Source organism: Pantherophis guttatus, chromosome 6 (genome assembly GCF_059756535.1).
Source record: "Pantherophis guttatus breed Tessera chromosome 6, ASM5975653v1, whole genome shotgun sequence".
Lineage (NCBI taxonomy): Eukaryota > Metazoa > Chordata > Lepidosauria > Squamata > Colubridae > Pantherophis > Pantherophis guttatus.
In genome coordinates, this window is record NC_142068.1 from 39,396,652 (window position 1) to 39,419,203 (window position 22,552).

The window sequence follows — 22,552 nt, forward strand, 5'->3', positions numbered from 1 at the left end:
ACTTCCTTAATCATTGGTTCTTCACTTTTCTGGATGTAATCATTCAAGCTGCATTTTTCTTCTTCCACAGTCTGCTTTACTTGTAGGAGTCCTCAACCACCCTCTGCTCTTGGTAAATATAATTGGTCAACATTACTTTTAGGGTGCAAGGCATGATTCGTTGTCATAAGCTTCCTTGTTTTTCTGTCCAAATTGTCTAACTCCATCTGGGTCCAGTCAATTATTCCTGCAGAGTAACTAATCACAGGTATAGCCCAGGTATTTATGGATTTTATGATGTTTCCTCCACTCAATTTGGACATTAATATCTTACAAATTGGCCGAATGTACTTCTTCTTCTTCTTCTTCTTCTTCTTCTTCTTCTTCTTCTTCTTCTTCTTCTTCTTCTTCTTCTTCTTCTTCTTCTTCTTCTTCTTCTTCTTCTTCTTCTTCTTCTTCTTCTTCTTCTTCTTATTATTATTATTATTATTATTATTATTATTATTTCTGTGTAGAAAGTATATTGACCCAGATAACACATTGTGCACTAAGTACTTATGGATGTTATAAAAAACCCAAATAAATAAATAAATAAATAAATAAATAAATAAATAAATACCCCATCCAAATATACCACAAGGTGGGAGTACCCTACTAACACAAAGCCTCTTCCCAGAGCTATCTTAAAAAGCCCAGATTTTATGGTTTTCCTAAAACTTAGCAGGATGAGATCTAGAAGAAATCTATTCCCAAAAAGAGAGCCCCAGGTTCAACTCCTTGGGCTCTGTAAATGGCAGTTTCTAAAAGAAGGGAGCCAGCGTAGGTTTGCCATATTTGATCTCATTAGACAGGCAGAGCCCATGGGGAACAGACAGTCCTACAGAAAACTTGATCCTGAAGTATGTAGAGCTTTCAGCACTTTGGGTTGTTGACAATCACCTGGCAACCACTGCAATTTCAAAGTAAAGATATTCCTTGGGAGAACTTCCATATTCTCAAATATCTTTACTCAGATAATTTAGTCAGAAATTTCCAGGTGACAGCGCTATGTAGAGCAAACTGCAATAATGTATTATTTCAGATTGGAGCTTCCCAGAGTTACACCATTCCATATTTTAAAGTTAGGGAGCAAATTTTCTTCTGTACCTGAGATTACAGGGAAGGACAGGTGCTGCCAGAGAAAGCTATAGTGACTGCAGGAGGATATTTTAGGATTTAACCTCATTTCTAGGCTGCAATGAGTGAAGGCAAAATTTCAAGCAAGAAAGGATGGACCCGTGAGCCGCCTAATGTGCTGAGCAGCCATCTGTCTGTCTCAACCAGCACTCAGCACCAGACATCTGTCTCTTTAATAAGCTTGTTTGTATATATGGCCTTTTACTGAAGAGAGCTATTACAATAACCTAAAGAGAGCTAAAGCAGATTTATGCATTTAAGAGGTCCCTACTCTGCACATCTCTGAAAATTACTTTTTACCATTTGGGAGCATGGTCATTCTTTATTTTATTTATTTTATTTTATTTTATTTTTCAATTTGTATACCGCCCTTCTCCCTGAGGACTCAGGGCGGTGAACAGCCAAATAAAAACATCAAATACAAATATTAAAATACAGTTAAAAAATATATATATAAATTTGGCCCCATTAATTAAAACAATAAACCAAACAATTAAAAACACTTAAAAAGAATTAGGCCAGCCCGGCTTGTTAGAAAAGGAAGGTTTTAAGGGCACGGCGGAAGGCACTGAGGTCATGGATTCTCCTTATCTCAGGGGGCAACTGATTCCAGAGGGTGGGAGCCCCCACAGAGAAGGCCCTCCCCCTGGGGGTCACCAGCCTGCATTGTTTGGCTGATGGCACCCCGAGGAGGCCCTCTCTGTGGGAGTGCACGGGTCGATGGGAGGTCGTCGGTGGCAGCAGGCGGTCTCGGAGATAGCTAGGCCCTATGCCATGGAGCGCTTTAAAGGTGATAACCAACACCTTGAAGCGCACCTGGAAGACCACTGGGAGCCAGTGCAGCTCGCGCAGGAGCGGTGTTACATGGGAGCGCCATGCTGCTCCCGTCACTACCCGCGCTGCTGCGTTCTGGACCAGTTGGAGCCTCCGGGTGCTCTTCAAGGGGAGCCCCATGTAGAGAGCGTTACAGTAATCAAGGCGAGAGGTCACGAGGGCATGAGTGACTGTGCACAGGGAATCCCGATCAAGAAAGGGCCGCAACTGGTGGATCAGGCGAACCTGATAAAAGGTCCCCCTGGTTACAGCCGTCAGATGTTCCTCCAAGGACAGCTGTGTATCCAGGAGGACTCCCAGATTGCGAGCCCTCTCTGTGGGGGCCAAAGACTCGCCCCCAATAGTCAGTGATGGAGTCAACTGACTATATCGGGATGCCGGGAACCACAGCCACTCAGTCTTGGAAGGGTTGAGCCTGAGCCTGTTCCTCCCCATCCAGATCCGTACAGCCTCCAGGCACTGGGACATCACTTCAAGGGCATCATTGGGGTGGCCTGGGGTGGAGATGTACAGCTGAGTATCATCAGCGTACTGATGGTATCTCACCCCAAAGCCACGGATGATCTCGCCCAGCGGCTTCACATAAATGTTGAACAGGAGGGGCGAGAGGACCGACCCCTGAGGCACTCCACATATAAGAGGCCTCGAGGTCGACCTCTGCCCCCCTGTCAACACGAACTGCGACCGGTCGGAGAGAAAGGAGGAGAACCACCGTAACACGGTGCCCCCCATCCCCAACTCTTCCAACCGGTGCAGCATGATACCATGGTCGATGGTATCAAAAGCCGCTGATGGTGGTCTGTTTTGCTCTTTGTCAGACTATAGCTGAAAAGGCTCCAAACAGCAGCAGAATTCACAAAAAGTCAGACAATGATCTAAAGATACGATCAACAGCTGGAATTTGGTACCAGGCTGCTAGTGCATTGCTAGTGTATTTTTTTTTTTAAATATAAATGATGCTGCACTTAAATGGTTAGGTGGCCTAGATATTGGTATTTGAACATAGATCTTTTCAACATTTGTATTTTATTGTGTTTTACTAATCTAGGTGAAATGTTAATATATATTACTAGTCCATGTATGATATGCCATATGCTAAATAAATAAATGCATTTGTTCCACAAAGGCCACATCAAATTCTGGCAGGCACTGTCTATCCCAGTTTCTGATACTGCATTAAAAACTCATCTTACTGCAGTATTTGCTATCTCAGCTAAAACATACACCAAATGTAAAGGAATTTAATTCTACAAAAGTAGCACTGGGAAAGATCAGGTTAGGAACATAAAAAGTTCTCTTAAATTCTACATTGGATCTCCATTCCCTGAAAGGTTGCAAAGCATTTGAAATTACAACAGCATCCAGATAATTTTTAAAGGTTGCTCTCTATCCACCACTTTCCTCTGACAGACTCAACTTTTGTTTGCCTTTTAAAATCTACTTTGCTTCTTTGTAAAACTGAGCCGTGGTGGCGCGGCAGACTAAAGTGCTGTTAAGTAGCACCGGCTGCCTGCAATTACTGCAAGTTCAAATCTCACCAGACTCAAAGGTTGACTCAGCCTTCCATCCTTCCGAGGTAGGTAAAATGAGGACCTGGATTGTGGGGGCAATAAGATGACTTTGTATAAAAAAGAACACTGCTTGGGGGTGGGGGGGCAAAGCCCTACTAAGCAGGTATATACAAAAGTATGAAGGCTATTGCTTAACGCATTGTAAGCCGCCCTGAGTCGCCGGAAAAGGGCGGCATATAAATTGAACCAATAAATAAATAAATAAATAAATAAATAAATAAATAAATAAATAAATATAAATAAATAAATAAATAAATAAAAATATAGAACTACATCAGACCTGGGCTGCAAAATTTCAGATAAACACTATATTTCTTTTTTAAAAAATAAGGTCTGGCAGTTACAGCCATCAGATTTGTACTGCAGAAGTCCAAGGACGTGCAGAAAATGCTCTTTCCTAGGTCAGTGTTTCTCAACTTTAGGAATTTTTAAGATGCATGGACTCCAACTCCCAGGCTTCTGACTGCGGAATTTTGGGAGCTGAAGTCTGCACATATTAAAGTTCCTGGGGGGTGAGAAACACTGACTTAGGTGATGGCAAAGAGCATTTTCTGCATGTCTTTGGACTTTTGTAGTACAAATCTGATGGCTGTAGCCTCCAGAAGCATATTTAAAAAAAGACTATTGCCAATGTATTACCATGGGATATGCTAGTAAAATACCAAAAATACACACCCTGTGTGTGTGTGTGTGTGTGTGTGTGTGTGTAGAAGAACTCCTGTTTTGACTCTGTGTTCTTTTTTTAAAATACTGTTTATTTAACAGTTTTGTCTTTAAAAACAACATAAAAAACAACCACAAATACGTAAAAACAAAACAAAACATAACAAACAATACATACCGTCTAAGGTGATTTTACAGCATTTACAGTGTTCATTAACAACTGGGTATGGTGATGCAGTGGTTAGAATGCAGTATTGCAAGCTAACTCTGCCCACATCCTTGAGTTCAATCCTGTTGGGGTCAAGGTTGACTCAGCCTTTCTTCTGAAGTCAGTAAAATGAGGACCAGTTTGGGGACAAAATGCTGACATTGTAAATCACTCCGAAAGTGTTATAAAACACTATGGAATAGTATATAAGTTTAAGTGCTATTGCTATTGCTATATTTTCCCTCAGATATGTGGGAAAAACAGGCTGAAGGAGGAAGAGGAAAACCGAGAAAAACATAACCAAGGAATATCCATTTATTCCGAACAAGTTTAAATCTTCAAGGCATAATGTCTCACATTCTTTCTGTAAGTAATACACATCCCCTGGTTATCAGGGAGCTTTTTATTGTCACTAAATACAGGCAACATTCAAAGATGATCTACAAGTTGTGAACTTTTTTTCCATTTTTATACATAGCTTATTTGATTTGAGAGTTGCTCTTGGGAATTGCCCTTAAAGCAACAGCAACATATTATAGAGGGAATTTGCACATGGCCTGGCAGAAGCTGTATGTACTATCTTAAGAAATATCAGAAAACTGGTAAGATGCCAGACAACAGGAAGACAGTGGATGTTGTCTCTCTCTCTCTCTGCAACAAGGTAGGGAAAGCATGAAGATCATTATACATGGAATTCCTTTACCAGCAATAAATAGCCATAGGAGACATTTTCTTTCTTGCTTTTCTAGTGTAATTATGAATTGTGTGGCCTCCTATGAATGTGTGCATGCTTCTGCTTTTTCCCTCAGTTGTTTGTGTGCTTACCCATATTTGTGCACAAAAAAGCACATGCAGGCTGCAAATGGCAGGAGGAGAAAAGCATTTGGCACCATTCCAATTCACTGCCCAAGAGCCTTTGACATAAGGCTGAACTGATGATGGATTTGCTGGAGTGTTCTTCTCTGTAGTTCCTGGCTGGACTAACCCATTTACAAACTCATTTTTTCTTTCTCTGACATTTTCTGCTGTGCCTGCCATAATTGATTCCATTCTGATTTGTGTTCAGAGAGTTTTCTTGCTCGTACACAGATAGACATATATACAGAAAAAGTTGGTTGGGAAAAATAAAAGTGGGGCGGGAGTGAGTGATTTCAATATGGGTAAAGATGCTATAGCAGATGTTACAAAGATTGCTCTGTAAGCATCTTGAAAACAATGTAGTAATTATCTGAAAGTCAGTATAGTTTTGTCAAGGGCAAGTGTTATCAAACTAACATTATCTTTTTAAAATAAATTCTGGTATTGCTGAAGATGTAACATGTTGATTTTTGCAATGTGTTCAACAGTATATCATATGACATAATGATTAATAAGTTACTTAGGTGTAGGCTGAATGAAGTGAAATTAAGCAGATATGTAGCTGCCTTAGAATCATACTCAATGAATGATCATCAGTGGTTCCTCATCACACTGGAATAAGGTGCTGAGTGGGGTGCCATAAGTTTCAATCCTTGTGCTGTTCAACAAATTTGTTAATAAATTGGATGAAGTGGTGGAGAGAATGCTTATTTGTAGGTGATGCAAAATTGGTAGATATGTAATATTCTGGAAAGCAAGACTCAAAATGTGAAATCTTCAGAGAAAGGCGGCATATAAGTTGAACAAATAAATAAATAAACTTCATAGCTTGGAGAGATGGGCTTAAATTGAATGAAATTTGAGAGAGAAATTCCTACTTTTAATTTAAGAAGCAGAAATCAGATGCACAAGTATACAATGTGAGGAGGCTGACTTGGCAGCAATTATCTTGAAAAAGAGATTGAAATAGTAGTTTAATAAATAAATTTGAGTCAGTAATATGATGTGGTCACAAAAGCAATTTTAGGCTCTTATCAACTGAAGGAGAGTTTCCAAATCACAGGAAGTAATCATTCTGTACTGACCAGATTCCACAACTATTGCATCCAGTTCATCCATATGTAAGAAAGGGGCAGACAAACTGAAACAAGTTCAGAGGAAGCAAATAAGAATATCAAACAAAACATCTATGACAAGAGTTTGAATGAATTGGAGGAAAGTGGAGGAGAACTATGATAGCACTCCTCAAATATTTGAAGGGATATAATATGGAAGGTCAAGATGTGTTCTTCATCATTCCAGAATATAAGACATGGAATAAAGATTTTAAGTGATAGGAAAGGATATGGTGATTGAATGTAAAACATTTCTAACAGCAGAATCAGAGGAGCCAATAATCTGGAGAGTTGGTATCTTCCATTCCTTGGATGTGTTCCAGTATTTGTCAGGGATGCTTTAATTTGGATCCCTGCAATGGAGGGCACTAGAGTTGTTGGCCAAAATGGACATTTCCAGTTTCCTGATCTCAAGAGTTCCATTTCACACCAAAATAGAACAAAGCTTGAATGCTGACTTTGTCAACACTGGAATTTTTAAAGCACAAGTGTGTCCACTGAAAATCATACTTTTGTTCATTACCAGCAGAAAAGAATTAGAGAGAATCACAGGGAAAAATATACCTTTAAATACCTTTAGATTGGTTATCTCTGCCAAGAATTTCCCCCCCTTCTCCATATATTACTTATATTACCTCCATATATTACTTCACATATTGAGAGGAACATTCTAATAAATATTAGGGTTTTAAAAAAAGTTCAAAAGACCAGGTTTCCTAATTCAAATAAAACATTAGTCAATATTTTCTATAGCTCATGTTAACAGATTAAACCATAATTTACTTAGATACTTTGATAAACTTAAAAAATATATAAGACTTGCTGAATTACTGAAGTATATAAATTAATTACACAGCCTTGTAGAAATAAGACAGGCAATATAATGTAGTTACCATGCTGATCTTTCAGTCCAGGTGGGCGGGGACTGCTCTTTCCATTCACTTGAAAACCTATGAAATTGTGAAAAGAATATGAACAATTTGGATAGACAGAAATATGAATACTCTAATATGCTAACTTGGAAAGTTGTAGAAGATTTGGTAGCACAAAACTCAAAAACACCAGGCTGGAGAACCAATTGTAGTTCTTTGCTATTAGACCCTCTACAGTCACTCTCCCCACTATAATAACAGATGTTGAGCAGTGTTTGGGACAAAAACATATAGTTTTTCATGAGTATGCATATCAAGGAGTTGATCATGTAATCACTATTTGTGTCATAGCTTTGCAAAATTTTCATCTGAAATGCGCCTATTGTTTTACTTAGATTGCAGTTAATTTTTTTGCTATTTTTCTTTCCTTCTCAATCTATCCACCTCTTTTTTTAAATTATCAAGTATTACAATAGGAAAGCATTGAAAAATTGATTGGATATAAATGGGATGTGATTGGAATGTCCAATTGGCCAAAATTAGAAAATCACAGTTAATCGTAAATCTCCTCTTACAATAAATAACATTATTGTGGAGATGGGGGGAATCTGGGACATTAATCTCTCTCATGATTAGATATTGGATACAACTTCTGAAAAACTGATCATGAATTTAAGTATCATTTACTATAGGTGAAAGCAGATTTCACCTACATGGAAAATTTACAGTAATGCTTAGGCATCATAATATCCATTTTGTATCATTCTTCCATTGAGCTGAGAGTTTTAATGAAAATATTTACTGTTGACTATATCTGTAATTAATTCTTCCACCCCATAAAAAGTATCTAACAGTATTGCTTGAACAAGGATTTTTGGTAGTGTCCATTTAAGATTTGTCAAGTAAAAGGCACTTCTTATTCAACTCAATATTTTCTTTTTATTTTCCTTTTATTGAAGTAACTTATTTATTCAATTAGGGATCTGTATGTTGCAGTATTTAATCAGTCTTGGCTGATCTTTATGAAGAAAGCAGGGTCAGATTTGGCTAATGTTTACGATGAGGGACCTTAAGGAATTCTCAAGGTTGCATACTAGTCTGGAAAAGTATATATATATAAAAAATTCAGAAGAAGGAAACAGTAAATTACTTCTTAAAACAAACAGCTTTAACCAACCCTCAACTTTCATGGACCCATCTAAATAGTTACCAAGAGTCAAATTTACTTAAGGGAAACATTGTAATATTTTCTTACTATGAAGAACATGCTCATATCTCATAGAATTGATTTCTTAATGAGAAGGAGGAGGACAGCCCTAATAATCTATTTGCAAATTAGTTTGAGGCTAATTTGTTTCTTTAATTGGGAAACATAGGCTATCTATAAATCTTTAGAACCAGATTTTTTTTATAGGGAGAAATTGCTCAGAATTAGCTCCTTTTCTGTGCTGTACTGTACTGTTAATTTATATAGTGCTCTCAATTACTGAAAGCATTTTATGTACATTATTTCTTGTCAGCTTTACGACTGATCTATAAAGTAAGTCATTATTGTCCTAATATTACAGAAAGGAGAATTCAGGCTGAAAGGGAGTAGTTGGCTAAAACCAGCTAGTGATTTCTTAGCAATATGCAGATATAAAATAGGGATTTTCTGATGCAAGCACTGTGTAATGCCAGATGTCTAATATAGTATGATTTAATCTAATCTCTCTCTCTCTTTTTAAAGCAGCCTGTTTTTATAAAACCACATACCTTTCTCAGAGGAGATCTTCTTGAATAGCTGTGGAGTAGAATTACTACTATGAACTTCTACTGTCACCTGGGTTCCTAAAATAAATAATAATTTTGTAGTCATTGAGTTTTTGGAAAAGACACTTCAGATTGCACAGCATACACATGTTTTATCCCTTAGATACAGAATGTGAAAATATATACAGAAAAGGCAGTTGCATTGGCAGTTTTCCCAATGCAACTTTTTAGGTGACCTCCAAACTGAGGTCATTTAAATACAGGAAAGGGTGGGGATACAAGTCTGGCAACTTTTGTGAAAGAGCAGACTTGGGAAAAACTAGACAGCAGCACACTTGTGTGAGTAAATTTCTGTTCAATCAGACAACTTCTATCCAAGATTTAATAATTCCCTTCTTCCACCTCACTTTGTCATCACACATTCCAGCCTTTGAACAATAAAGACAATGGTGGAGGGGGGAAGATGAAAGCCTTCTGTAGTGAGTAAATTTCCACAGTACCAATAAAGGAGCATATTTGTAGCTCAGGGTTGAAGTGGGAGGTCCTTGGTGCTCTCTGAGCTTGGTTGTTTACTTACAGACATTTCATTATCCAAACTGGGTAATATCATCAGAGAGCATCAAAGCATCAAAATCCCTTGGATTTTCACAGTAGATGCAACCTGTACAGACAGACACACATACATGCATAAGCCAGAAAAATAGCTCTGGCTCACATGTTCATTTTACAAGATCATCAACTTTTTGTTCAACTATTTAAAGTTCCTTCAGATTCTGTTTGTTTTCTATTATTTCCATTACTGTTCATTTGTTTGATATTAAAAGACATAGAATTACTTTTCAGGAACTGATTTCTTATATAAGTATGCCACCTTCTTGTTTTCAAGAAAAGTTATATTAGGGTTATGGGGATGGATCAATCTCAGTCGAGCTCAATATTTTTTTCAGAATAGAGATGCAAAGGATAAAATGCTGGCAAGAAGTAAAGACGTGTTATGACAGCCGTCTCTTCTTGCTTTTGATATTTCCTCATCAAACAGGGAAATTTAGCTGAGAGCCTCTGGGCATTTACTGATGTATTTTAGGATTTCTTGTAGCCCCTTTGCAAACAATGAAACCAAGTAATTGCTCTGTCAGTCCTTCCTTCTCTTTTGAAGAAGGAAAGGGTATTCCCCTCCCCCACTTCTTTCTATTACAGGTGAATCCTTTCTCTTTGAGATATAGCTTAATTATGCTTATTAGATTTGTTTCCTGGGCAAAAAGGTTGCTGAAAAAGTGGGAGGCGATTAGGATAGCAGGGAACAAAGGATAGAGTGCCTGAAGGTTCATAAATTGGAAAGGAGAATAAAGGTCAGTTGTCAATTCTGGCCACAGTAAGTAGGCTTTTACTGTATACTCATCCTGTCATACATAGAGTTTTATATAAGGTACAGACGTTCCTATTTTCCATTTGTACATCTTTCCAGAAAAGAAACAAGATTATAGATATGTAATAGTTTCAACTTATTCCATTTGGAAGGATATGACATCTTAAAAATTATAGTAAATTGCAGGCAGTACTACCAAGACTGATCTTTGGTTCATTGACCTCAATAAAGTTTATATCAAATGCAGGCAAACTTTTTGGTTACACGGTGTGCAATATCTTTGTCCCTCTTTTCTTTGCAAACAGGATTAGGAGTTTTTTAGAGTCAAAATGCAAAAATGCTTCTTATCTACTCCAAATGTAGGAAAATGCATTCTATTGTTGGAACAATAAAAGCCCCTACGACACACACACACACACCCCTTAATGAGGTCACACATCAACCACCTGTCTTCTATCAGCAACCTCAAATAAAGATATAGATAAACTGCTTAAGCTTTTCTGCTGGCATTTGACACTTGGGCTGCAATTGATTAAATGACTTTCTCCAGGAAATCAGCTGGCACTGACAAGCAAATATAAAATGTAACCCTTTCAAGATAAGAAGAAATCACAATACTTCACTTTGAGACCAGACCCCTAATAAAATTCCACATCAAGGAAGAGATTTACCACACCCACACCACAAAACAAGGAATGGATCCTCCTCCTCCTGGACTTCACATGGATTTCACATGTGCCCAGGGCAGAAACACCTCATTTTACATATCTAAGATACTTCACATCAAAGTCCAATACTATTCAAATAAAGCCCTTTGTTACTATAAGTACTGCCATCCTTAGCTTCCTAACTTGTAGCCTACCTTCGACAGCTGATATTTTTTTGCTGTTTTTGCTACCACATAAAATTTATTTCTTCTTCAACCAGGCATCATCTGTCCATTTACTCAGCCACAAAATAGACCAGAATTTTCTTCTAAAACTGTGCCTTGAGCAATTTTTAAAGGCATTCTGCTGGTGCACACACAAACACACACACACACAGAGACACACACATTCCAAAATGCCAAAAAGGTGAAAGATGGTCCTGCTCACTCTAATGCAGATACAGCAATCTACAATTTATTAAAGTTCTTTATCAATGGGATATTTTTAAGGGACATAATTACCACAGACCATCAATGGAGAAAGCCTTCATCAAAATATGGTTCAATGTTTGAGAAGTGGGATCCGTAAATTTCCTACAACTAGCAGAACTGATAAATTAAGTAATTATTGTAATAATAATGTCAATATTTTGAGTTCTCTTATTCTCCTTTTCACTAAGTCATTGATTTCAATGAAAATAAAGAAAATCAGGGTGCTTCAATTAGCATTCTGCCTCAAGACCTCTTTAAATGTTAATAAGGCTTGCCCCAATTGGGCATTCTTTGGATATGCAGTTCCTGGCTTTCCCAGTCAGCTTATCACAAAGATCCTAATTTTTTATATATTCAAAATCTGGGAATTCTGGGCAATGCAGGTATCAATTTCTATGGCTGGTTAGAGCTTTCCAAGATTCCCACCATAAGCTTGTCCAGCTCTTTTGAAGATCTTGGAGATGGAACCCAGTATTGTTTAAAAGCATGTCTCACTGAGCTACAACTCTTCAATTTTCATGAAGCTACATTTTCTACAGGCATCTGGTAAATCAGAGATGGAGACTGAATGCTGGATTAAATGAGTCTTTGGTCTCATCAAAATAGATAATTCTCCCATTTGCATGAAAATAAGATTCATAGCTGATACGAGCTGGTATAAAAAATTTTTTCTAACAGAAAATCAGTTCCAGGTTGACTTGCTTTGGTTACTTCAATAATTCAGGTCTAAAGGAATCCTTTTAATGTTTTACCCATTAGGAACATATTAATTTAAGATTTTCTTTCAAGCCGTTGATTCATGTTGACCTGAAAACGTACATGTTCAAAGGTGAACTAGAATCTATCGGTCCTGATCTTTCCAGCAAACTTTCAAGGGGAAGGTCTGCTTGTTGTGCTTGAATGCCAATACAATCTTGCATTATCTTTCTTTGTTAACTTCCTGCTGGATAGAGAAGCTTGGGAACTAATTGAATAAAATCAGGAAGCATAGCCCCCTCTCTTTGACACAAATTTAATTCCACTCCAGGTGGAATATATGAACAGAATTATAATGTCTTTACAGACTTTTTCATTGCTTTCCAAATCTTTTCAAGTGCTTCATAATTTTTATGTTATTCTAGAGAATGAAAATTGCAGAAACATAGGGAACTATCAGCTCATTTGTGACTAGTTTGCTACCTACCTTGAGGCGAGCAGGTTGTAATGACTTGTTGCTTGCGAAAAGCATTCCCTGGAAGAAGAAAAAATATATATTAAGTGACAAAAGTAGTGTGAAATTGGGTGAGTAGAAACAAATAGGATCTAGACCTAACTTTGGTGTATATTGTCGCGTCATAACTATATTCCACATTTAATTAGTACTGAATGTGCTTAATTCTCATTTCTGCTTGTTTCTTTTCTCTGTCTTCCCCTCGCCTGCCCTGCCCTCTCTCTCTTTTTCTATCTTCCTAGATTTTTTTTGTAAAATCTTATTTCTAATTTTGTAAACCTCAAAATTCTGCAATCTTTCCTGGGGACAATAACAAGTTATGATTTCTTAAATAAGAAGTAGCCACTGGTAATAAACAACCACAATAAAAATATGTCATCTCACTTGGCTCTCAAGTTTCAGTTCAATTCAATCATCAAAAGCAGTGACCATTACTTTACAAACTCATCTCTAGTTTCTTGTTGCAAATCGTCAAATATTTACCTCATACATTCCACACTTAAAATTCACTGCTCTCCTAGACGTTCCTTTGGGAGACTATTCCAATTCCTTAATCAATTCCTTACTTTTATGTTCTCTTCAGGCTGACTCTCATTCAACTTGCAGGAATCTGCCATTGGAAATTCTTATCTTTATCAAGGCATTCCAACCAGTGGTGGGCTTCTGTGCATGTGTACGTGCATTGCTTCCGTGCATGCATGGCTTCTGCCACACAGCAAGGCAAGGCAAGGCTCGACCGAGCAGCTTTTCGGGGCCTGCTCCCCTCCATCTCTCGTCTCCTGGGCAGTGGTTGTTTCTCTCCGCACTGCTGGGAGAGCCTCTTGTGCAATTTAGCAGCTGTGAGCCACCACTTTCCTCTAAGTCCCATCCGGAAAGCGCTGCGGCTCAGAGAAACAGCATTCAACATGGCATACTGCTTCTCTGTACCCTCTGGATGGGACTTAGAGAAAAGCAGTGGCTTGAAGTGGACTTCCGGTGGCAACACGTCATTGAGAGCAGTTCCTTTCGGAGTGCTAGCCCCGCGATCTGTTAAAGCCGCTAAAACAGCGAAAAACAGCTGTTTAGCGGTTTGAAAGTTTTCCCTTCGGGAAAAGAGGGGAAAAAGAGCAGCCAGGCTTGGGTTGAACTCCCCAAGAGTCCCAGGAACAATTCTGGGGCTCAAAGGGTGAGAGGTCCCTAGAAGCCTGACACAAGCTCCGGACCCGGGACGCTTCTGCATTTAGCAGAACAAGACGCCGCGACCATCCCTGCAACATTTTAATACTATTTTGGATACAAAGCAGGCAGAGCAAAGACAGGAGGAACTCCAATTGCAAGTATTAAACTTTAACTCCTGTGTATTGAATACTTCCTTCTTGATTGCTCTGGAATGGAGAAGATGGATTGACTATATACAAAACAAATACGGGACTAAAAAGTTGCAAATAGCTTATGAATGAAATATTCAGATGATTTCTTTTTTTTCCCCCTTCTACTTTGATATCTTAGTACCTATGGTGGAGTTAAAGAGTAAGGGGAATTTAGGGGGTTTATAGTTAGTTTGCTTATGTTAGATTTGTTTGTTAAATGCAATACCCTGTATTTTGCTCTGAGAAGTTGTGGGGGGAGGGAGAGGGGAAGGGGGGGAAGGGGGGGACTTTGTTTGTAAAACATTTTAAAACTTTTCAATTAAAAAAAAAAGAGAGAAAAGCGGTGGCTCACAGCTGCTAAATTGCACAAGGCACTCTCCCAGCAAGAGTAGCCATGGAGAGAAGCAGCTGCTGACCCGGAGAGCACCTGGAGCATCTCGTGAGCAACCGAGGCTCAGCAAGGGATGGAAGAAGCAGCTGCAAGATCTCTGCTGCAGCACTTTCTGGATGGGACTTCTTACAGTGAAGAAGAACCATCTGGTCAATTCCCAAACCGCTTCGGCCATCCTGAGCCCATGCTTCCCTCCCGTGGCCCTTTGGCTACAGCCTGAATAAATTGCTTTTGCCTGGGGGGCATAGTTTGAGACCAGAGGGGAGTGGTGACATGTAGACAGCGGCCCAGGGCAAGGCTGGAGCGGGGGAATGGTGCATTCTCCGACCTGGCTGAGGCAGGCGGAGGCTCTGGGGCAAGGCTGGAGCCAGAGAATGGTGCATTCCCTGACCCAACTGAGGTGAACAGTGAGTGGGCGGAGGCTCCAAGGTAAGGCCAGAGCTGGGGAATGGCGCATTCCCCGACCCGGTTGAGGCGAGTGGGCAGAGGCTCCAGGGCAAGGCTGGACCTGGGGAATGGCAAATCCCTGGGCCCCGCCACCAAACCAAGGTGAAGGGCGAGCAGGTGGCATGCTTACCTTTGGTGAGCAGAGTGGGCGAGGCACAGAGGTGAGGCACGGAGATTAGCTGGGCTGCACGGTGAAGGCAAGATATATAGGGCAGGGTGGGGTAGGGCATGGTGGGAGGGTGGGGCGAGCCAGCAAGTAAGTGGCTGGGGGCGGGGCCAGCAAGAGGTGGTATTTGCCAGTTCTCTGAGCTACTCAAAATTTCCGCTACCGGTTTGCCTAAACCAGTCTGAACCAGCTAAATAACAACTCTGATTCCAACTGCACTACATCAGTGACTTAGTCCATAGATCTGTAGTGGGTTAGGAAAGCCTTTGCAGATCCTATGGCTCCCAAAATACAAAAAAATGCCTACTGAAGTATATACAAAGTACTTCTAAATATCTCTTGAGCGTTCCTATTTGTGACACCTAGTTTATGTGAAAGTTAAAAAAAACTATCAAGAAATGAGGACAACAAGGTGAATGAAGCTCCCGCAGTTTAAGTTCAAGGAATTCTGTTAACAGAAAGTGCAGAGGGGAATCTTCAGCTTATATCTATACTTTGTAGTAAACATCTATTATTTGTTCCAAATGAATAAGAACTGTGCCTTGTGCCTTCTTGAACTATGCTTTGATGCTATGCTGTAAAAGTGTAATAAGATTCTTCTTTATTCTTAAGCAAACTGGCAACACTTTATTTAATTTGATTCTTCTCAGCTTTTGCTGTGACAAGGTGGTTTGCCAAGGTTTTACATATGACCTTGGAGACTATTATATATATTTATTAATTGATTAGCCTATAGGCCGTATCAACGTACAGGTTCAAACACATATTACCAATAAAATTCTAAACAAACAGCTTAAAACGAGAGTAGGGTAAAATACAATAGTTATAGGATAAAATACAATATTTAATACATAAACATGTAAAATAGAATAAAATGACATAAAATTATATTTCTTTATCACCCCTGAAATCTACCCCAATCAGGCCCACATATGCCAATCTCAGACGGACCATTTTATTCAGAAATTGTGCTGTCATTTTCAGATTCTGACCACACATGAGATATGTTGTTTTAATGTGGGCCTCCCACTGGGCCATGCATTTAATATGTGAATCAAGGTACTTATCTGTCGCCCCCTTTTATAAACAGCTATCAAATAAAATATGAGTCAGATCTTCTATCTCTTCAACTCCACAGATACATGTACCTTCATTGTATGGGATATAATGGAATCTCCCAAATCTAACCATTGTATCAAGCTGGTCAAATATTGTTCAGGTAAATGTCTCCCTGAGATGTTTTGGCAATTGTGATTTTAAATAGTTGTCTATTTGGAAGGTGTGCTCATATTTGCTCAGCCATTTCAGTCTACCAGCCTTACTAAGTGTGGCGTTTTGCACTTCTATATTCATGATTCTTTGGCCAACTCTTTTTTTTTTTGTTCTCTTATTACATAGGGGGCAGGGAGACTACAGCTCTTTATATAATTTGTCAATTTAGTAATCCAGAGGGTTTGTGATTGCAATTTTATCTGCTCCAGTAGGCATATCTTAGGGAGTCTATCCATCTCCATTTCATTAATTTTGAGCCAATAGTTGTAAACTCTAATTTTAGACAGTGTGTGAATTGTGTAGATTCCCAGTTCCAGTTTAACTGCTGCAGCAGATGTCTTATGGTCCAGATCCAAAATACATCTTAGGTGCTGACTGTGCTTGCTCTAAAGCTGTAATAGGGTGTAAACCCCAAATTTCAGCTCCAATTAGGAGTGTAGGGATTATTTTACCTTTATATTCTTTGATTAGTGGTACTAGGGAGCCTGGGTAACTGTGATTCTTTAATTTGAGTAATAGATTCAAGTGAGTTTTTGGTCTAAGTGTGCTCCATTGGTGGTTACAAGCCGAAGATCCTTGGAAAAAGTTATACCTAAGTATATGAAGGTGCTAACCTGTTCAATTGGTTCCCCGTCTAGTTGCCATCTATGTTTACTAAACACCATAATTTTTTATTTGGATTTGCTAATAATTAGAGAGTTATCCTGACAGTAGTACTAAATCTCTTTAGTAGCATACACAATCCTACTTGTGAATATGATAGGATCATATCATCAGCATAGAGCAAAGTGTTACAATTTCTATTTAGGATCATTGGCATGTGCATTATAAGGTCTTTTGTTAATCCTGGCAAGACATTGATGTATAAATTAAATAGTAATGGGACTAAAATGCACCCTTGCCTTACCCCTTTGCTTGTGTGAATCCTGTTAGTCAGGGTTCCATTAGCCCCATACCACACTTTCAAACAAGTGTTTGTATATAGGATAGTATTAAGTTCAATATAATCAGATTTGCAAGATTGTTGTCAGTCCCATTGGATACACCCATCAAGAAATCAATTCCCTAGGAAGACTAAAACTACTTTTGCTGAGAATGGCTATACTAATGATAGAACCTTGCAAATCTGATTTGCTGTATCTCCTCCTCTTGGTTTTTGCCTAAGCCACTTCCAAATGTTATCTGGATTTCAAATATTTTTCACCTCTTGTCAGCCAGCCCTCCCCCCCCCAATTGCTGTCAAGGTCATCTTCTTTACTCTCTAAATTGACAACAGTAGGTAGACCTGAGAACAGGAGTGCCCAAAATAGAAGTAAGCTATTACAAATTGGCTGGAAGTAACATTCTTCTTTAATGGTCTGGTTCTGTTAATTTGGAAGGGCAACCACTTCTCATCATGGATACTAACAGTAAATCAAAGACTGAGATGCTCTGTGCTCACTACAGATTTGCTATTATCTGGTTTGACCGGGCAAAAAAACAGTCCTTAAAAGGTTGAATGATACTGAATACCAAACCAAAGTTAGCACTCCTTCCTGGAACTGCCCTCCCTGATAGTGAGAGGGACATGGCAATCTGCACACTGTTTGCACAGGTTAAACTTCCCTGTGTTAAGAAAGGTGTTTTTTAAAGCTAGGCACAGTATATTTCTACTGACTTTATTACAGGGCAGATTTAGCAAACACTTACTAACAGAACATCTCTGCTCTTACGACGCTTAGGAAATAGAAACCACCCAACATGTATTGTTTTACTGTGGTTTCTAAGGGGATCTGTGCAGTGGTGGGATTCAAGTAATTTAACAACCGGTTCTGTGCCCTAATGATTTCTTCCAAAAACCAGTTTGCCAAACTGTTCAGAAAGTTAACAACCGGTTCTCCCGAAGTGGTGCGAACTGGTTGAATCCCACCACTGGATCTGTGTAAGGATTACATATGGCTCCTGATGCAATACAGTACATCCTAAGACAAAAGTATATTACACTAATCCTCTTCTTTCAGGTTCAAACTTGTGTGGCCACAGTGAAAGCATGGCAACAACTAGTGCAACTACTGTGGTAGTCAAAACTCATTGCACGAATTTTACTTTATTAATTTTACCAGGAGAGAATGGTATCTTTGATTAAAATAATGCATTTGATTTGCTTTGGAGCTAAGCCAAAAAATTTTTTTTATAGTCGGGATTATACTTCTTAAATTTGCCTTGTTTAGTGACTGGATCAGATGCCTGTTCCATATTTTGTGCTGCTTTAATTACTGACTTCTATTCCTCCTCAATAACAAGGCTAAGGAATGATGCTGTCCTTAGGGTTTAATGGGGGGTCAAGTTAAGAAAGAGGATTGGTGGATTATCCTGCTTTTCTTCCCTCCAAGGATCATTTTCTGACAGAAAAACTAACACTCTCCTTAAAGCGTGATAGTGCTAGGCTAGGGGTGGGCAACTGTGGCCCTTTTACAATGTGTGGACTTCAACTTCCAGAATTCCTGAGACAGCCAAAATAGGTCATAAAAACGGAAGTGCATTTTAACTATGGCCATGAAAAAGTTTGTTCTGTGTAATTGTGTACATGCAGGATGGATCCCATGCAAACTGGTAGCCAAAGAAAATAAAACATAGATTCACAGGGCTGGAAGGGATTTCTAGTCCCATCTCCTGTGCAAGGCAGGAGACCTTATACCACCCTGGTCAAATGGTTGTCCAGTCTATTTTTGAAAATCGCCAGGGAGGGAGCACCAACTAACTCCAGGAAGTAAACTATTACACTGATTAATTCTTCTCACTATCAGAAAATTTCACCTTATTTCTAGGTTGGATCTCTCATTAACAAGCTTCCATCTGTTACTTCTTGTCCTGCTCTTTTGTGCTTTGGGGAATAACTTAACCCCCTCTTCTCTGTGACAATCCCTCAAGTACAGGAAGACAGTTATTATGTCCTCCTAATCCTTCTCTTTGATAGGCTAGACCAGGGGTCCCAAACTTGGCAGCTTTAAGATTTGTGGACTTCAACTCCCAGAATTCTCCAGCCAACTATGCTGGCAGGAGAATTCTGGGAGTTGAAGTCCACAAGTCTTAAAGCTGCCAAGTTTGAAGACCTCTGAGCTAGACATTTATTTATTTATTAATTCAATTTATATACCGCCCTTCTCCCCAGGGAGACTCAGGGCGGTGAACAGCCAAACTTAAAACACATATAGTACAAAAGTTAAGAAAAAACTAAAATAAATTAAATCATCGGCATTTCCAATTTAAAATCCCAGATCTGCAAAATCAAAAAGTTCCCAATTTAAAACCCATAATCAATAAAATCGAAAATTTAAAAACCCCATTAAAACCATTTAAGCTAGGCCATTCCAAGCTTGTTGGAATAAATAAGTCTTCAGGGCCTTTCGGAAAGCGTGGAGGTCCGGGATCAGTCGTATTCCAGGAGGATAATTGAGGGACCTAGACATATCTAGTTCCCTCAATTGTTCATCATACACTTTAACCTTCTATCAAGGGAGTTAGTTGAACCCAAATCTCCTCTGTGCATTGGAAGAACAAAAGGAAAGTGTTACAATGTGTTTTTCTGTTTCTAAATCTTATATTTTAATGCACAAATCAAAATAAAGTACAGAATAATATAACATCCCTACTCAGCCTCCCTAAAGAAATACATTAAGCAGTATATGTTTTCAAAGAACTGTATACTGATAATCATCGAAGAGAAGCTGCAGCATTCCAAAAATGCATTTTCCATTCTGGGTACTACATAACTTATGACTGGCATAGCTCAGGCCATGAATGATAAATTATCATTGCAACGTCTGACAGTCATGTGTTTGTTTAACTACAGTATGGCTCAATCTGAATTACTTCAGAGAATTCAGAAATACTGTAAGAGCACTGGCTGCTTCATGGTGTCAAACTTCAGAAGTACTGTAATCAAACCGTAATACCCAAAATTGATTTGTTGACACCTTCATACTAAGCGCATGAAGATTTCTATTAAGTAATTATGCAACTAAAATTATTGGGAACTATTTACAAAGTGGTGGAAGTTGACGTAAATCCCTACAATCAAACTAACAAATAAACTTGCATAATGTTCCTGGTAAACTTGGTACCTACTTCTTGTGACTTGATGCCCAAAGCTATTTTTTTTTCTTTAACTTTAGTTTGTATTAGATTTTTTTTTATAAATAATTTTTATTGTAGTTTTTCTTTTTCATAACTCTAATACATAGTCAACAGACAGTGTCATTTTTCTATACTTTGGATTAACAATTCATGTAATATATATATTATATACAACAAGAGCCTTGGTGGCGCAGCAGACTAAAGTGCTGTTAACTAGCACCAGCTGCCTGCAATTACTGCAAGTTCAAATCTCACCAGGCTCAAGGTTGACTCAGCCTCCCATCCTTCCGAGGTAGGTAAAATGAGGACCTGGATTGTGGGGGCAATAAGCTGACTTTGTATAAAAAAGAACACCGCTTAGTGGGGGCCGAAAGCCCTACTAAGCAGATATATACAAAAGTATGAAGGCTATTGCTTAACACATTGTAAGCCGCCCTGACTCTCCGGAGAAGGGTGGCATATAAATTGAACCTATATATATATATACATTTAATGTCTATTCCTCAAATTCCTTGTGTATATTACCTATTTTTTTTTCTGTTGTCTATCCACCTATACCATTTTTCCCGAACCGTGTAATATTCCAAATCATCTTTTTCTTTTAACTCTAGGGTAAGTTTATTCATTTCGGCACATTCATATATTTTCTGGATGATCAATCCCTCTGGTGGTATGTTGCGTTCCTTCCAATATTGCATGAACTCAATTCTAGCCATTGTTAGTATGTGTAGGATCAGATATCTTATTTTTTTAAATCAAATTTAGTTTTTAATATTCCCAGGAAAAATGTTTCCAGATTTAGCTCAATTTGACAGTTTATTAGCCAACCTTGCATCTTGGTCCAGTACTTTTTCGCTTCAGGGCATAGCCACCAGGCATGAAAGAAGGTATCTTGGTGTTGTTGTATTAGATTTTATTATCCGTAATCAAAAGGCTGGCAAGAAACCACAATAACAGAATCTCCCTGAGGACCATTTCTGAAATGTGTTGGCTCAAGGGAAAATCTTCCACTGTGTCCATTGCTGTGGCTTTTCCTTGTTTGGCAACAAACACACATAGCCTGGCATGCTTTGATTGATCCTGCCTGCTGCAGCCGACCCAGGCAGACCACAGGGAGCGATGGCTGAATCAGCTGCTGAAGGAACATCAAAATGGTTTGATACACTGCAAGCAATACAGTTTCTTTATAAACAACAGCCTCAAACCAACAGTCTGTTCATATTATATACAACCAGCATTTTGCTTCCTCTACCTGTTTACTAGTAGAATAGAAAACAGAATATAGAATCATTCTTAGCTGATTGCTTTAATTCCCTTCATGTGAAGACTTTAGAAGATTTGTCTACTAAAGGCCTTTCTGCTATAGCCTTTCTTCATTAGTTATTTACACTGTCACTGGAATGGCTAGGCAACCACAATTTTATTTGTGATAAATAAAATCACAAATCTATCCTCCTTATGCCATGAGTTATGGAGAACCTTCTCCAACAGCAAAGCATAGAGAAAGCCAGGACAAAGCATCATTACACAGATAAATCTATCACCACAACAGGAGATGGTTCCTGCTTATGATCCCTACTATGAAAGATGGCATCATGGAGTGGCTAACAGAAGCATTCAGGAAGTTCACAAGAAGGTTATGGCACTTAAGGAATGCTGCTTTTGATTCCAGAGATAAGATTCAAAATATGAAGATTAGAAGCCATCGATAGCTCTATTCTTGATGAATTTAACTGGTCTGCTTTGAAAACCGTCTTTGTTGGTACAATGAGCAGTTCAGAGGGGTAGAGGGGAACAAATGTCAACATGCGTGTCATCATAATCAATACTTGTGTCACTACACAACGTCCCATTTGCAAGTTGACATCATTTATTTATTTTTGTTTAGATATCAAATTCAGAGACTGCCATCTCATTCACGCATGTGCTAACATTTTGACATAATTTTGGCTGTGAATTCCACCATTTAATTATCTGGTGGATTTTTTTTTTTAATTTGATTTATATGCCGCTCTTCTCTGGAGACTCAGGGCGGCTTACAATGTGTTAAGCAATAGCCTTCATACTTT

The 22,552-nt window shown here is 38.7% G+C and overlaps 1 protein-coding gene across 1 annotated transcript in view; it reads right to left on the reverse strand.

Moving 5' to 3' along the window:
- Positions 1-22,552, reverse strand: part of KY (kyphoscoliosis peptidase) — a 42,157-nt gene that overhangs the window by 16,750 nt on the left and 2,855 nt on the right. The window contains exons 2-4 of the mRNA XM_034439595.3: positions 12,716-12,763; positions 9,032-9,106; positions 7,298-7,354 (exon numbers count right to left, since the gene is read on the reverse strand). Of these exons, the coding sequence (XP_034295486.2) occupies positions 7,298-7,354; positions 9,032-9,106; positions 12,716-12,763 (180 nt within the window). The remainder of the gene's footprint in view (positions 1-7,297; positions 7,355-9,031; positions 9,107-12,715; positions 12,764-22,552) is intronic.